The sequence below is a fragment of the Neolamprologus multifasciatus genome, chromosome 6 (assembly GCF_963576455.1).
Source record: "Neolamprologus multifasciatus chromosome 6, fNeoMul1.2, whole genome shotgun sequence".
NCBI lineage: Eukaryota > Metazoa > Chordata > Actinopteri > Cichliformes > Cichlidae > Neolamprologus > Neolamprologus multifasciatus.
The window spans coordinates 17,709,917-17,722,091 of NC_140444.1; the positions used below are offsets into that span (position 1 = coordinate 17,709,917).

Here is a 12,175-nt window from a genome sequence, read left to right on the forward strand (position 1 = left end):
AGACCTAGAGTCCCTTTGCCCTTGGATTGATGGTGGCCCCTATTTTTAAGAAGGTGTGTTTAATAGTTCAGGGAGATCACACTTCTCACCCTCCCTTGGAAGACTCAGCCTCCCTTTGTAGACATGAGAGAGGAGAGTGTGTGTGCGTTAGTCGACCTTCAGGTTCAGTAGTAATATTGGGGTTTTCCAACAGGCTGTTTTGGGTGCTTTGGAAGTATCAGGCATGTTGTTGCAGGTTATCTGATCCCCGTACAGCTGTAGGGGGAATTTAGTTTTTATTGCTAACAATAAATTAAACTCATTCATGATGGCAGCTGGACTACTACCTAGAAAAGAATTTCTAGGTGTAACTGAGATGGATGTGGTCTCAGGATCTCATTTTGCACTGGGGCACTTTACAGCCAAGTGTGAAACAATCTAAGGCCATAGTTCTCGCACCAAACAAGGTGAAGAATCCACTTTGGGTGGGAAATAAATTGCTGCCCAAAGTGAAAGAGTGCAAGTGTCTCAGGTGGTTGTTCATGAGGGAGGAAACAAGGGATCTGGAGATTGACATTCAGATAGTTGCAGCGTCAGCAGTGATGCAAGTACTGCCATCTGTTATGGTGAAAAGAAAGCTGAGCATGAAAGGAAAGCTGATGACTTAGCAGTTGATCTATGTTCGTACCCTTAGTTATGGAAACAAGCACTGTATGCCAGAAAGAATGAGATCACAGATACAGGTAGCAGAAACAAGCTTCCCTCAAAAGGTTTCAGGTCATCTGTTAGACATAGGGTGAGGTGCTCAGTCAGTAGTGCCTCAGAATAGAGACCATTCTTCTCCACATCAAACGAAGGAAGCTGAGGCATTTTAGCATCTAAGATGCCTGCAGGATTATCTCCTGGGCAGAACTGTTTGAAGGGGCTTGAAACTGGGGGTGCTGAATATATGAGTGTTTGTGCGCGCACGCATAGTGCAACGCATGTGAGGCAGAAACACAGGTGAGCAAATTGATTATGAAAAACTTAAAAAGTATACCAGTCTTTCAACTATGAGGTTTCTTTAGACACAGCAGTCAAGATGTACATACACACACAATAACCTATGTGTGTGCAGCCAACCAAAACCTAAACCTAACCCTAAATAATGACATGAATCATTTTTGAAATTTAAAATACATTTATCTGTTTTTTGCATTTGCAGGGGTTACTGTACTGTACTTTCCACAGCATTGCTCATGTTTAAGGTTTTTCAGCCATGTCCAAGTTGGAAGAGACAGGAAGAGAAACCCAGTAAATGCAGGCGAGATATATCTCTATATCTTTACAGCTAGCTTGGGAATGCCTCACTGTTCTCCCATAAGAGTTTGAGGAGGTGGCTGGGGGGAGAAAGAAGGCCTCTGTTTAGACTGCTGCCCCCCCCCCACCCCCCCTCCAAGCCAAACTCCCATAAGTGGCAGAAAATGATGGATGGATGGATGTAATAACATAGCTGCTTCATTATGTATCCATGTCCAGTATTATAATGTAATTTTAAATTTTGTGTCTAAGCACAACTAAAATTTAACTGCTAAAAATCAAAAAACTTGTTTTGCTTTTATTTAAGCTGGATAATTTTTACTGTTAATTGTTTGTTGTTGTTTGTTTGTTTGTTTAATATACTAAAGGAACAGCTAGAACTGGCTCTTGAGGTAACACTGTTGTATAACAGCACCATGCCCGACAGTTTCTTACTCTTTTCAGATGTTACACTGTAATATTTAAATGTTGGTGAGATTTATTATGGGTATTTTAGGTACCTTACTGCAGACACAACACGAACAAAAGGAAATGTCATGCTTTTCTCCGAGCTTCCACACGCAGCCTGAGGTAATGGTTTTACAAAATGCTGAATACAGTCCTCTAACTGGTCATTTGAAAGTTGTTTGTTGCAAAGATATGAGGCATGTGCATCATGCAACAGGAATAAAGCTGGTATGGATAAGAGTTCCAGTAAGAATGGCTCTGCTTATCCATCACCCATGAGGCCATCTGTCTGATGGATATAGACGTCTTTACTAGATACTGATTCTGTGTAAACTACACAAAGCTCAAAGAGAAGCAAATGATGGTTAGCCAAGAAAAAAAATTCCAGATTTCAACCCCACTGAAGTGTTGTGGGAGTATTTACAAGAACAAAAACTGATTGTCTTGTAGTTAGAGATATTTTCCTTTGAAAGGTGAAAGAAAGTTTCAGCAAGCTGACAATAACGAGAAATTGTCCCTGCTTAAAAAAAGGGAAATGATAACTAATCAGGAATTTCTTTCTCTACATGAGAGCATAACATCTTCAAACCAAATGTGAAGAGGTCATTTTCTGATTGAGATCTTTGTGCTTTTTAAAATTTGTTTTGTTTTTAAATTTATCCCCACAGGCTGAAAATTAATTTACCTTTTTTTTTTACTTAATACTTATTGCTTATTACTATTTACATACTTAATGAATTACTTTGTAATTCAACTATTGTTTCTTTGACTTTTCTTTTAGTTGTTTGTTGATATTGTAATTCACTGCTAACTATTAGCAGTAAAATGTGTTTGCAATAAAGTCTATAAAAGTCCAGGATTGTGTCAATATGCAACAGCATATGCTCTATGTCGTTTTCTCAACACAGTTTCTTTATGAGTTTTTTTTTTTTGTATTTTTACTGGTTATGATATGACTAAATATACTGATAATCATACATGTGCAAATAGACAAAAAATAAAAATAAAATGATGTGAGACTAATGCTCACCAATGCAAAAGTACAATGGAACAGAAAAAAATCATTGGATTTATCAAAAAAGTTCCAACAACAACAACAACGTAATGGATCATTTACTAAATTAAATTTTAGTGATAAGACGATGTAATCAAAAGCCAGGGTGAGGAAGTGCTTCATAGTTCGGCCTCAGATCATTTGATAGATTGTTCCAGTAGCTCAGAGCATGAAAACTGAATGAAAAAACTTAAAATCTTTGGAATGCCGAAATCATTCCCTGAAACATTATGTATCTCAGGGGATGTGATTTAAAAATACATTTGCAGGAAGTTCTTAAATTAAAGAAAAATATGAAAAAAAAGGGAAAAATTATGACATTTGACTTGTGAGGATATTACATCATCTGCTTTAGAAAAAGATGCTCATCACTGATATGACTTGACTGCTGTGATCATACACAGTACAGTCGCTATCACATGCTTTAGTTGTATTTAAATCTGCTAGATGCACAAGAGCTGGTATAAATGAGGGACAACTGTGAAAAACTGAGAGCGTTACTTGATGTCTACATGATATTAATTAAAAGCCAGGATGCGGCAGCAACGAGGAACTGTGTCTGCTGCATTTCCTGCCTCCTCGGGGATGTTATCACAATTGTTTTCTCCAACTGTGTCCCCCGAGCACTAAATCCACAAAAATCCACAAAAATGGACACTGGACGAGACACTGAAATTACATGGCATGAAGTCCAAAACAAATCCTAGACACCAGGAATAACGCTAGACTATGAAGCACAAAGGACAACAAGGTCACTCTGCACCACTGAATCTGGCTCACTACATGACAAATGAAGCCATTCGGGGCTCTTTGAGATAAATATGTATATACACGAGTTAAGTGACATGTGTGTGTGTGTGAAAGTTTGGTTATCTACACAGTATTTAAGATGCAATATGGTTTAGGTCAAAGCTGCAAACTCCAATACCTTTTTTAAAAATATACAAGCCACCAAAGCCGCACTCGAATATATCGCACAAACAGAAAACTGCATCCAAACCCGCGTGCATAACGCTGTGCGTCCAACACATGGGGGTTGTCTAAATTTATCTCTCTATATGCTGAAATACGTTGACTGACACTGTGCATTGGGCCGCTGGTTGGTGTTGGTAAGCCATAGCCGTGCACTGGATCTCTCCAGGACCTGGGCCGAGATGGATCTGTAAATAGCTTTTGACTGCGGTTTCGAGTGGGACTCTGCAACACTCTAATTAAGCTCTGTCGCATAATGAGGCTCACTGCCGTTCCGTGTCACTCGATTAGTAGGTTGTGGTAGGCTCAGACTATAGTTTGGGGTTTGTGTGGGTGGGAGATCACATCTGGGGCAAGGAATATAGAAACATAACAGCAATGGCAGACCTGGCAACCTTGATGTTAAAGAGGCAGCCCTGCAGTGGGTCGTCTGGATTAAAATCCAATTAAATGTTGAAGATATTTTATAGAAATCTTGTAACATCACCAGTTTGGACTTTCAAGGTTTGTTGTATTATTATACTTCAGGGATGACGGGTCAGGACTTAAAGGAATTTGAAGGGGATGTACAAGACTGGTAAACAAGACAAGTATATAAAAAATGATTCGTTTGGCCTTTAAAAAATTGCATTTTTGTTGGAGAAAATATTACTAGAAATATATATATAGTGTGGAGTTTATCCAAAAGCAAGAGAAAGGAAGTATTTTGAGATCTCAATTCAGACATTTAATTCAAAATTGATCTACAGGTCGTTCAAGTTCTTCAAAAGTTATCTTTAACTATTTCTGATGAGTTTTTTCTTTGTATGTGAAAAATGCATATTTGCACACATGCACGTTGTGGAGAAAACAGCACTTCCACAAAGAGTGTAGGGAATAATTCATCCATCATTCTGTCAACATACACACGTACTCACAGGTTTACATGTGTTGCCATGTACTGTATGTAATGTCAAATGCCAGAAATGTTTGTGGCTGTGGCTGTTGGATGAGTTTTTGGACTCTGTGCCAGGAGCTGTTTGGATGTTTATGTGAGTTTTCATGACAAATGGAAGCGGAAACGGTGACATTTGATTCCCCAGCCAATCAGAGGATTATCTCATTGTGTGGGTCTGGTCTGACAAGAGAGGTGGACTACAGTATATATTGACCTCGACTTGGGAGAAAGGAACAGAACAAGCTGTCAGAGGAAAGCGAAGAAGAAGAAGAAGCTGTAAAAGAATCGAGTTGTCTACAAGGAGACACTAACTACAAGACATCATGAAGGCTCTAACTCTCCTCTCCATCTGCGCTCTTCTCTCAGTGTGCTGGTCCATGGGCGGTAAGGACAAACTCTTGTTAATGCTGTGAAGCTGAGAATCGTTCTCGACCTTTTTAGGGGCGATGTGAGCACCTACAGTATGATTAACGTATAGCATTGTTTGTTTTCATCAGCGGTGGAACCCGAGGTTGTCGTGGACCCCGATGCCGACACAGCTGCAGATGCCAACACAGCTGCTGATGTTGCACCTGCTGACCCTGCCGCTTCTGATTCCTCCTCCGCTTCCGACTCCTCTTCCTCCTCTGAGTCCGATTCCGCCTCATCTGACTCTTCCTCAGACTCTTCAGCATCCGATTCATCATCCTCAGAGTCCTCTGAATCCTCTGAGTCCTCACAGTCTTCAGAGTCCTCTGAATCTTCCGAGTCCTCTGAGTCCGACTCCTCTGCATCAGACTCTGGCTCTGACTCTTCTTCATCATCATCCTCATCTTCCTCAGAGTCAGCCAGTTCTGAGGGTAGGTAGCAGATTTTTTTGATAGAAGCTTTGCATAGTTTTAGAATTCAAACGTGAAAAAAGTAAAAGTCTAAAGTTGCAATGTTTGACTCTTCAGCTAATCCAGTGGTGATGAAGAGAGATCTGGCTGCTGTTCTTCTGAGAAGCCGAAGAGCCGCTCCAGCTGGTAACCTCTCCCCTCTGCAGCTGGAAAGGTACAGCTGTTTTCTTTCACTTTGCAGTTTCTTGCTACAAAAGCCAATATTCATAAGTAAAATGCAGTACATACATGCACCATCTAAAACCATTTCTCTCCACCACCCTTCAGCCTCAGAGAGGTGTGCGAGCTGAACGTTGCCTGCGACGAGATGGCCGACACTTCCGGCATTGTGGCCGCGTACACCGCCTACTACGGTCCCGTCCCTTTCTAAGTTAAAAAAGATCTCTGTCATTCATATGTGTACTGTTTTTCTGTCATTTTCTTATGCAACAGTGCAACAACTCCCCTAAATCAGAAGCAGAACACAAAAACCATGGTTCAGAACCGTGCTATGATGCTACACAGAGAATTTCTTTAGGCACAAATTATTGCACAAGTGGCCAGCTATAGTGGTCCTGAAAGAAACTGCCTCTTCCAGGCTTTCAGAGAGAGGCACATGGAAACACAAGCCTGTGAAGTATGTTATAGTAGCCCACACAAGTTTTAAATTATTCTTTTCATCTGTAGTGTAATGCAGTGAATGGTGCTACAAGTGCAAATGTATTGTTTCTTTTTTCTTTTTTTTCTTTTGATGTACTGATGTTTTGATATTATGGATAGTCTTACTTTAAGTGGTAGTTCAAGTGAGTAATGGATGTAGTCGTAGAGGTAGTGTAGTGTTAGCATTGCGTTGATAGTGGTAGTGTACACTATGTGTAAAATGCACATCAGTTATCTGTTATGACTGTAACCACAAATTGCCTCTGGGTTTGAAAATAATAAATTATTTTGGTTTTTGTCAAATTGTTGCATTGTCCTCATGAATTTTTAATTTTAGTTCCTGATCTAAGAAAACAGAATGTTTGGGGGGATACTCAGGGTTTGGCACTAAAGGGCACTGAACACATGCTCCACACTGATATATGTCAGATTGTTTAATATGCTAACTTGTGAGCTAACAGTAGTGGTTCTAGTCAGATAAAGCACTGTGAGATCCCAGCTGCAGCTTGAAGATGAGCAGCCACAGCCGTCAGTTGTCAGAGGTAGTTAGGAAACCTTATGAGACAGAGACATGTCACTAACAATCCTACACAGAAATGTGTTTGCACTGATTGATATTTTTTAATCTAGATAATAAAAGGAGTTTCTTTTTTAAAAAAACAAAAAACAAAACAATAATTGGGTCAAGGTTTAAAATTCAGAATGTTATTTAAACCATTTTTGTTAATTATTAATATCTCAAATAATCTCTTCTTTCAGTTTTCATTAAAAAAAAAGTTTCACAAAAAAAAACAAAAAACAAATGTAAGATGCCATCTTTGTATTGTCTTTAGGAAAGTTCAAATTAGAGAGAGTGTTAACTTACAAAGTATCATGACAACTCTTTGCAATTTGCAAAACTCTGTTGAGATGGAATCGAAACAAATGAGCCAAATATTAATTTGGACCTGAAAAAGGTGCAAACCTGAGCGATACAATGTTCTTCTTCACTGATGGTAACGCCTTCTGCATATTCCAATAAGCTTTTATGTAGGCTTATTAAAGCCACATTGGTCATTCAACATTCAAGATTCTCTATTGTCATTATGAAGTCACATAATGTAATTCTGTATGCTAGTTCTCACCTTAAAACAGACCGCATTACAACATACATACAAATACACAAATAGTACATACAGTAGACAAATAATTGGAACTGAACAAGTGAGGTGATTCAGATGGATTTGCGCTGAACTATTTTTACACATAGACATGCGCAGTGTCTTCAGTATCCTCTTCCTCTTTCCCTCAAATGCCTTGTGCTTCCTTTGATTACCATTAGATGGCAGTGTTGGTCAATCAGTCACCTTAGCCTGCAGAAGTCAGGACTTTTATACTCACCGGCCACTTGTTTAGGTCGACCTGTTCAAAAGCTCATTAGTGCAAATATCTAACCAGCCAGTGCATTTAAGCAGATAGAGTTGGTCAAGACTTGACAGTAACACCTGTAAAGGCTTGCTACAACCAAGGTGTGCAGGGTAGTCTATCTGAATACGGCTGCTGATTGTGTCCTTCCTTTGATGTTGAGATGGTTTCTTGGAAAGGATAGTGCACCATGTCACAAAGCTCAAATCATCTCAAACTTGTTTCTTCAACATGACAGTGAGTTCACTGCACAGAGTCACCAGATAACAGTGGAACACCTCTGGGATTTATTGTAAAGGCTCACATCATGGATGTGCAGCTGACACATCTGCAGCAACTGTGTGATACTATCATGTCAATATGGAATTTCTCTAATAGCTTGTTTTATTATGTACAACAAAGAATAAAGGCAGGTATGAAGGCAAAATGGGGGTCAAAAACAGTACTAGCATGGTGTACCTAATAAAGTGGCTGCTGAGTGTAATTCTGTACTAGCTTTATAAGTGATTTAAGAGTTTCCAAAGATACAAGATATGTTATTCTGAATTTGGGATTAATTATGTTCAAGACATCTAAACTATTTTTCTTTTGATGGACTAAAAATACAACAAACACACGCCATCACACAGATGTCATAATATTAGTATGTCTATCAAAATTAATCTGATCTGCTGGCACCCAATGAAATGGAGATCAAAGTCCACAGTGTGTGTGTGTGGGTGTGTGTGTGAGAGAGGGGGGGGGGAGACATTTCCATGGCATTAATGTCAGCTGACCATGTGGAAACTGTTGTGATTCCCGTGTTGTGCTTTGACACAGTTGCACACCCTCTTTATTGATATATTGATGGTGCATCTCATGTTCCCTACACATGGCTCACTGACACGTGACAGTGAAGGTTTCCCAGATACCGGGTGTGATGGTACAACTCAATTCTAGTCTAATTTTTTTATAAAGCACATTTAGGAGAAAAATTGCTGTTGACCTAAATTCTGTGCAAAACATAGAATGTAAAGAAAATAATCAAGGAAATAGATAAGAAATAACTAAACACATACAATCTTGTAGATGTAGATGATGTCTAGAAAAAAATTAACAAAACATCAATAATTAACTCCTCCGTGAATCGCAACCTTATCGTGGTGGAGGGGTTTGTGTGTCCCAGGGATCCCAGGGGCTATGTTGTCTGGGGGCTTTTGCCCCCTGGTAGGGTCTCCCATGGCAAATTGGTCCTGGGTGAGGGACCAGACAAAGAGCGATTCAGAAGACCCTTATGAAAAGAACACCGAGGGAACAGTTTACCCTGCCCGGGATAGGGTTACCGGGGCCCCGCCCTGGAGCCAGGCCCGGGGAGGGTGCCCGAGGGCGAGCGTCTGGTGGCCGGGCCTTAGTCCATGGGGCCCGGCCGGGCACAGCCCGAAGAGGAGACATGGGCCCATCCTCCCGCAGGCCCACCACCCGCAGGAGGCGCCATAGGGGTCGGGTGCATTGTGTGCCGGGTGGCGGCCAGGAGCGGAGGCCCTGGCGGACTGACCCCCGGCTGCCAAGACTGGCAATAGGGACATGGAATGTCACCTCTCTGGTGGGGAAGGAGCCTGAGTTAGTGCGTGAGGTTGAGAGGTACCGGCTAGATATAGACGGGCTCACCTCTACGCATGGCTTGGGCTCTGGAACCAGTCTCCTGGAGAGGGGCTGGACTCTGTCTCAGTCTGGAGTTGCCCCTGGTGAGAGGCGGCGGGCTGGGGTGGGTATTCTAATATCCCCTCGGCTTGCTGCCGGTACGTTGGGGTTTTTCCCGGTGGACGAGAGGGTTTGTTCCCTGCGCCTTAGGGTCGGGGAACGGGTCCTGACTGTCATCTGCGCTTATGCGCCGAGTGGCAGTTCGGAGTACCCAGCCTTCTTAGAGTCCCTGGGGGGGGGGGGGGGGGGGGGGTGCTGGAAGGTGCTCCACCTGGAGACTCTGTTGTCCTGCTGGGAGACTTCAATGCTCACGTGGGTAACGACAGCGAGACCTGGAGGGGCGTGATTGGGAGGAACGGCCTCCCTGATCGGAACCCGAGCAGTGCTTTGTTATTGGACTTCTGTGCTAATCACAGTTTGGCCATAACGAACACCTTGTTCGAACATAAGAGTGTCCATAAGTGCACGTGGCACCAGGACGCTCTAGGCCGTAGGTCGATGGTCGATTTTGTAATCATATCACCAGACCTGCGACCATATGTTCTGGACACTCGGGTAAAGAGAGGGGCTGAGCTGTCAACTGATCACCACCTGGTGGTGAGTTGGATCAGGTGGCGGGGGAGGACGCTGGACAGACCTGGTGCACCTAAACGCGTAGTGAGGGTGTGCTGGGAACGACTAGCAGAGGCCCCAGTCCGCGAGATCTTCAACGCACACCTCCGGCAGAGCTTCAACAGCATTCCGAGGGAGTTGGGGGACATTGTTCAGCATCGCCATTGCCGAAGCTGCTGCATTGAGCTGCGGCAGCAAGGTGGTTGGTGCCTGCCGTGGTGGTAATCCCCGAACCAAATGGTGGACACCAGAGGTGAAGGGAGCCACCAGGCTGAAGAAGGAGTCCTATCAGGCTTGGTTAGCCTGTGGGACTCTGGAGGCAGCCGACAGGTATCGACAGGCCAAGCAGAATGCGGCTCGGGCAGTGGCTGAAGCAAAAACTCGGGTGTGGGAGGAGTTCGGAGAGGCCATGGAAAAAGACTTTCGGACTGCCTCGAAGAGATTCTGGCAAACCGTCAGGCGTCTCAGGAGGGGAAAGCGGTGCTCTACCTGCACTGTGTATAGTGCTGGCGGAGTGCTGCTGATGTCGACTGAGAAAATTGTCAGGCGGTGGAAGGAATACTTCGAGGACCTCCTTAATCCCACTGACGCGTCTTCCGAGGAGGAAGCAGAGTCTGGGGATGAGGGGAATGACCCGCCAATTTCCGGGGGCGAGGTCACTGAGGCAGTTAAACAACTCCTTGGTGGCAGAGCCCCTGGTGTTGATGAGGTCCGCCCCGAGTTCCTGAAGGCTCTGGACGTTGTAGGGCTGTCTTGGGTGACACGCCTCTGCAATGTTGCGTGGAGATCAGGGGCAGTACCCCTGGACTGGCAGACCGGGGTGGTGGTCCCCATCTTTAAGAAGGGGGACCGGAGGGTGTATTCCAACTACAGGGGGATCACACTCCTCAACCTCCCCGGGAAAGTCTATGCCAGGGTGCTGGAAAGGAGAGTTCGTCCGCTAGTCGAACCTCGGATACAGGAGGAACAACAATCGTCCTGGTCGCGGAACACTGTACCAGCTCTTCATCCTCTCGAGGATACTTGAGGGTGCATGGGAGTTTGCCCAACCAGTCTACATGTGTTTTGTGGACTTGGAGAAGGCATTCGACCGTGTCCCTCGGGGTGTCCTGTGGGAGGTGTTGCGGGAGTATGGGGTGTCTGGCCCATTGCTACGGGCCATTCGATCCCTATACAACCGTTGCAAGAGCTTGGTTCGCATTGCCGGCAATAAGTCGGACTCGTTCCCGGTGGGTGATGGGCTCCGCCAGGGCTGCTGTCACCGGTTCTGTTCATAATTTTTATGGACAGGATTTCTAGGTGCAGCCAAGTGGCGGAGGGCTTTCGCTTTGGTGGCCTCAGAATCTCATCTCTGATTTTTGCAGATGATGTGGTTCTGTTGGCTTCATCGGGTGAGGGCCTCCAGCTCGCACTGGAGCAGTTCGCAGCCGAGTGTGAAGCAGCAGGAATGAGGATCAGCACCTCCAAATCTGAGGCCATGGTTCTCAGCCGGAAAAGGGTGGAGTGCCCACTCCGGGTCGGGGATGAGTTCCTGCCCCAAGTGGAGGAGTTCAAGTATCTCGGGGTCTTGTTCGTGAGTTATGGGAGAAGGGAGCCGGAGATCGACAGACGGATTGGGGCTGCAGCTGCAGTAATGCAGACGCTGCACCGGTCCATCGTGGTGAAGAGGGAGCTGAGTGTAAAAGCGAAGCTCTCAATTTACCGGTCGATCTACGTCCCTACCCTCACCTATGGCCACGAGCTGTGGGTAGTGACCGAAAGAACGAGATCGCGGATACAAGCGGCGGAAATGAGCTTCCTCCGAAGGGTGGCTGGCCTCTCCCTTAGAGATAGGGTGAGAAGTTCGGCCATCCGGGAGGGGCTCAGAGTAGAGCCGCTGCTGCTCCACATCGAAAGGAGCCAGCTGAGGTGGTCAGATGCCCCCTGGGCGCCTCCTGGGTGAGGTGTTCCAGGCATGTCCCACCGGGAGGAGGCCCCGGGGCAGACCCAGGACACACTGGAGAGATTATATCTCTCGGCTGGCCTGGGAACGCCTTGGTGTTCCCCCGGATAAGCTGGAGGAGGTGGCTGGGGAGAGGGAGGTCTGGGCCTCTTTGCTTAGGCTGCTGCCCCCGCGACCCGGCCTCGGATAAAGCGGAGGAAGATGGATGGATGGATGGATGGATGGGATCAATAATTAAAACTTCACAGATCTAACAATACAGTGAACGTACAATGAGAGGACCGTTGGATAGTCATTTAAAAAAAAGTATGAAAGAATAATTTAATAATACT

The 12,175-nt window shown here is 44.6% G+C and overlaps 1 protein-coding gene across 1 annotated transcript; it reads left to right on the top strand.

Annotated features, from left to right (window-relative positions):
• The first annotated feature begins 4,909 nt into the window (after positions 1-4,909).
• bglapl (bone gamma-carboxyglutamate (gla) protein, like) lies at positions 4,910-6,508 on the top strand. The gene is made up of 4 exons (XM_085163786.1): positions 4,910-5,072; positions 5,186-5,527; positions 5,624-5,720; positions 5,834-6,508. Exons 1-4 carry the CDS (start codon positions 5,012-5,014, stop codon positions 5,934-5,936), a joined length of 603 nt encoding a protein of 200 aa, XP_085019912.1. The 5' UTR covers positions 4,910-5,011; the 3' UTR covers positions 5,937-6,508.
• Positions 6,509-12,175: the final 5,667 nt, after the last annotated feature.

What these genes read in the sequence shown, in the direction of transcription:
- bglapl (XM_085163786.1), top strand. Translation starts at nt 5,012, where the DNA reads ATGAAGGCTCTAACTCTCCTCTCCATCTGCGCTCTTCTCTCAGTGTGC. An exon ending in AGTGTGCTGGTCCATGGGCG is followed by an intron (nt 5,073 to 5,185) that starts GTAAGGACAAAC and finishes TGTTTTCATCAG; the next exon opens with CGGTGGAACCCGAGGTTGTC. An exon ending in TCCCCTCTGCAGCTGGAAAG is followed by an intron (nt 5,721 to 5,833) that starts GTACAGCTGTTT and finishes ACCACCCTTCAG; the next exon opens with CCTCAGAGAGGTGTGCGAGC.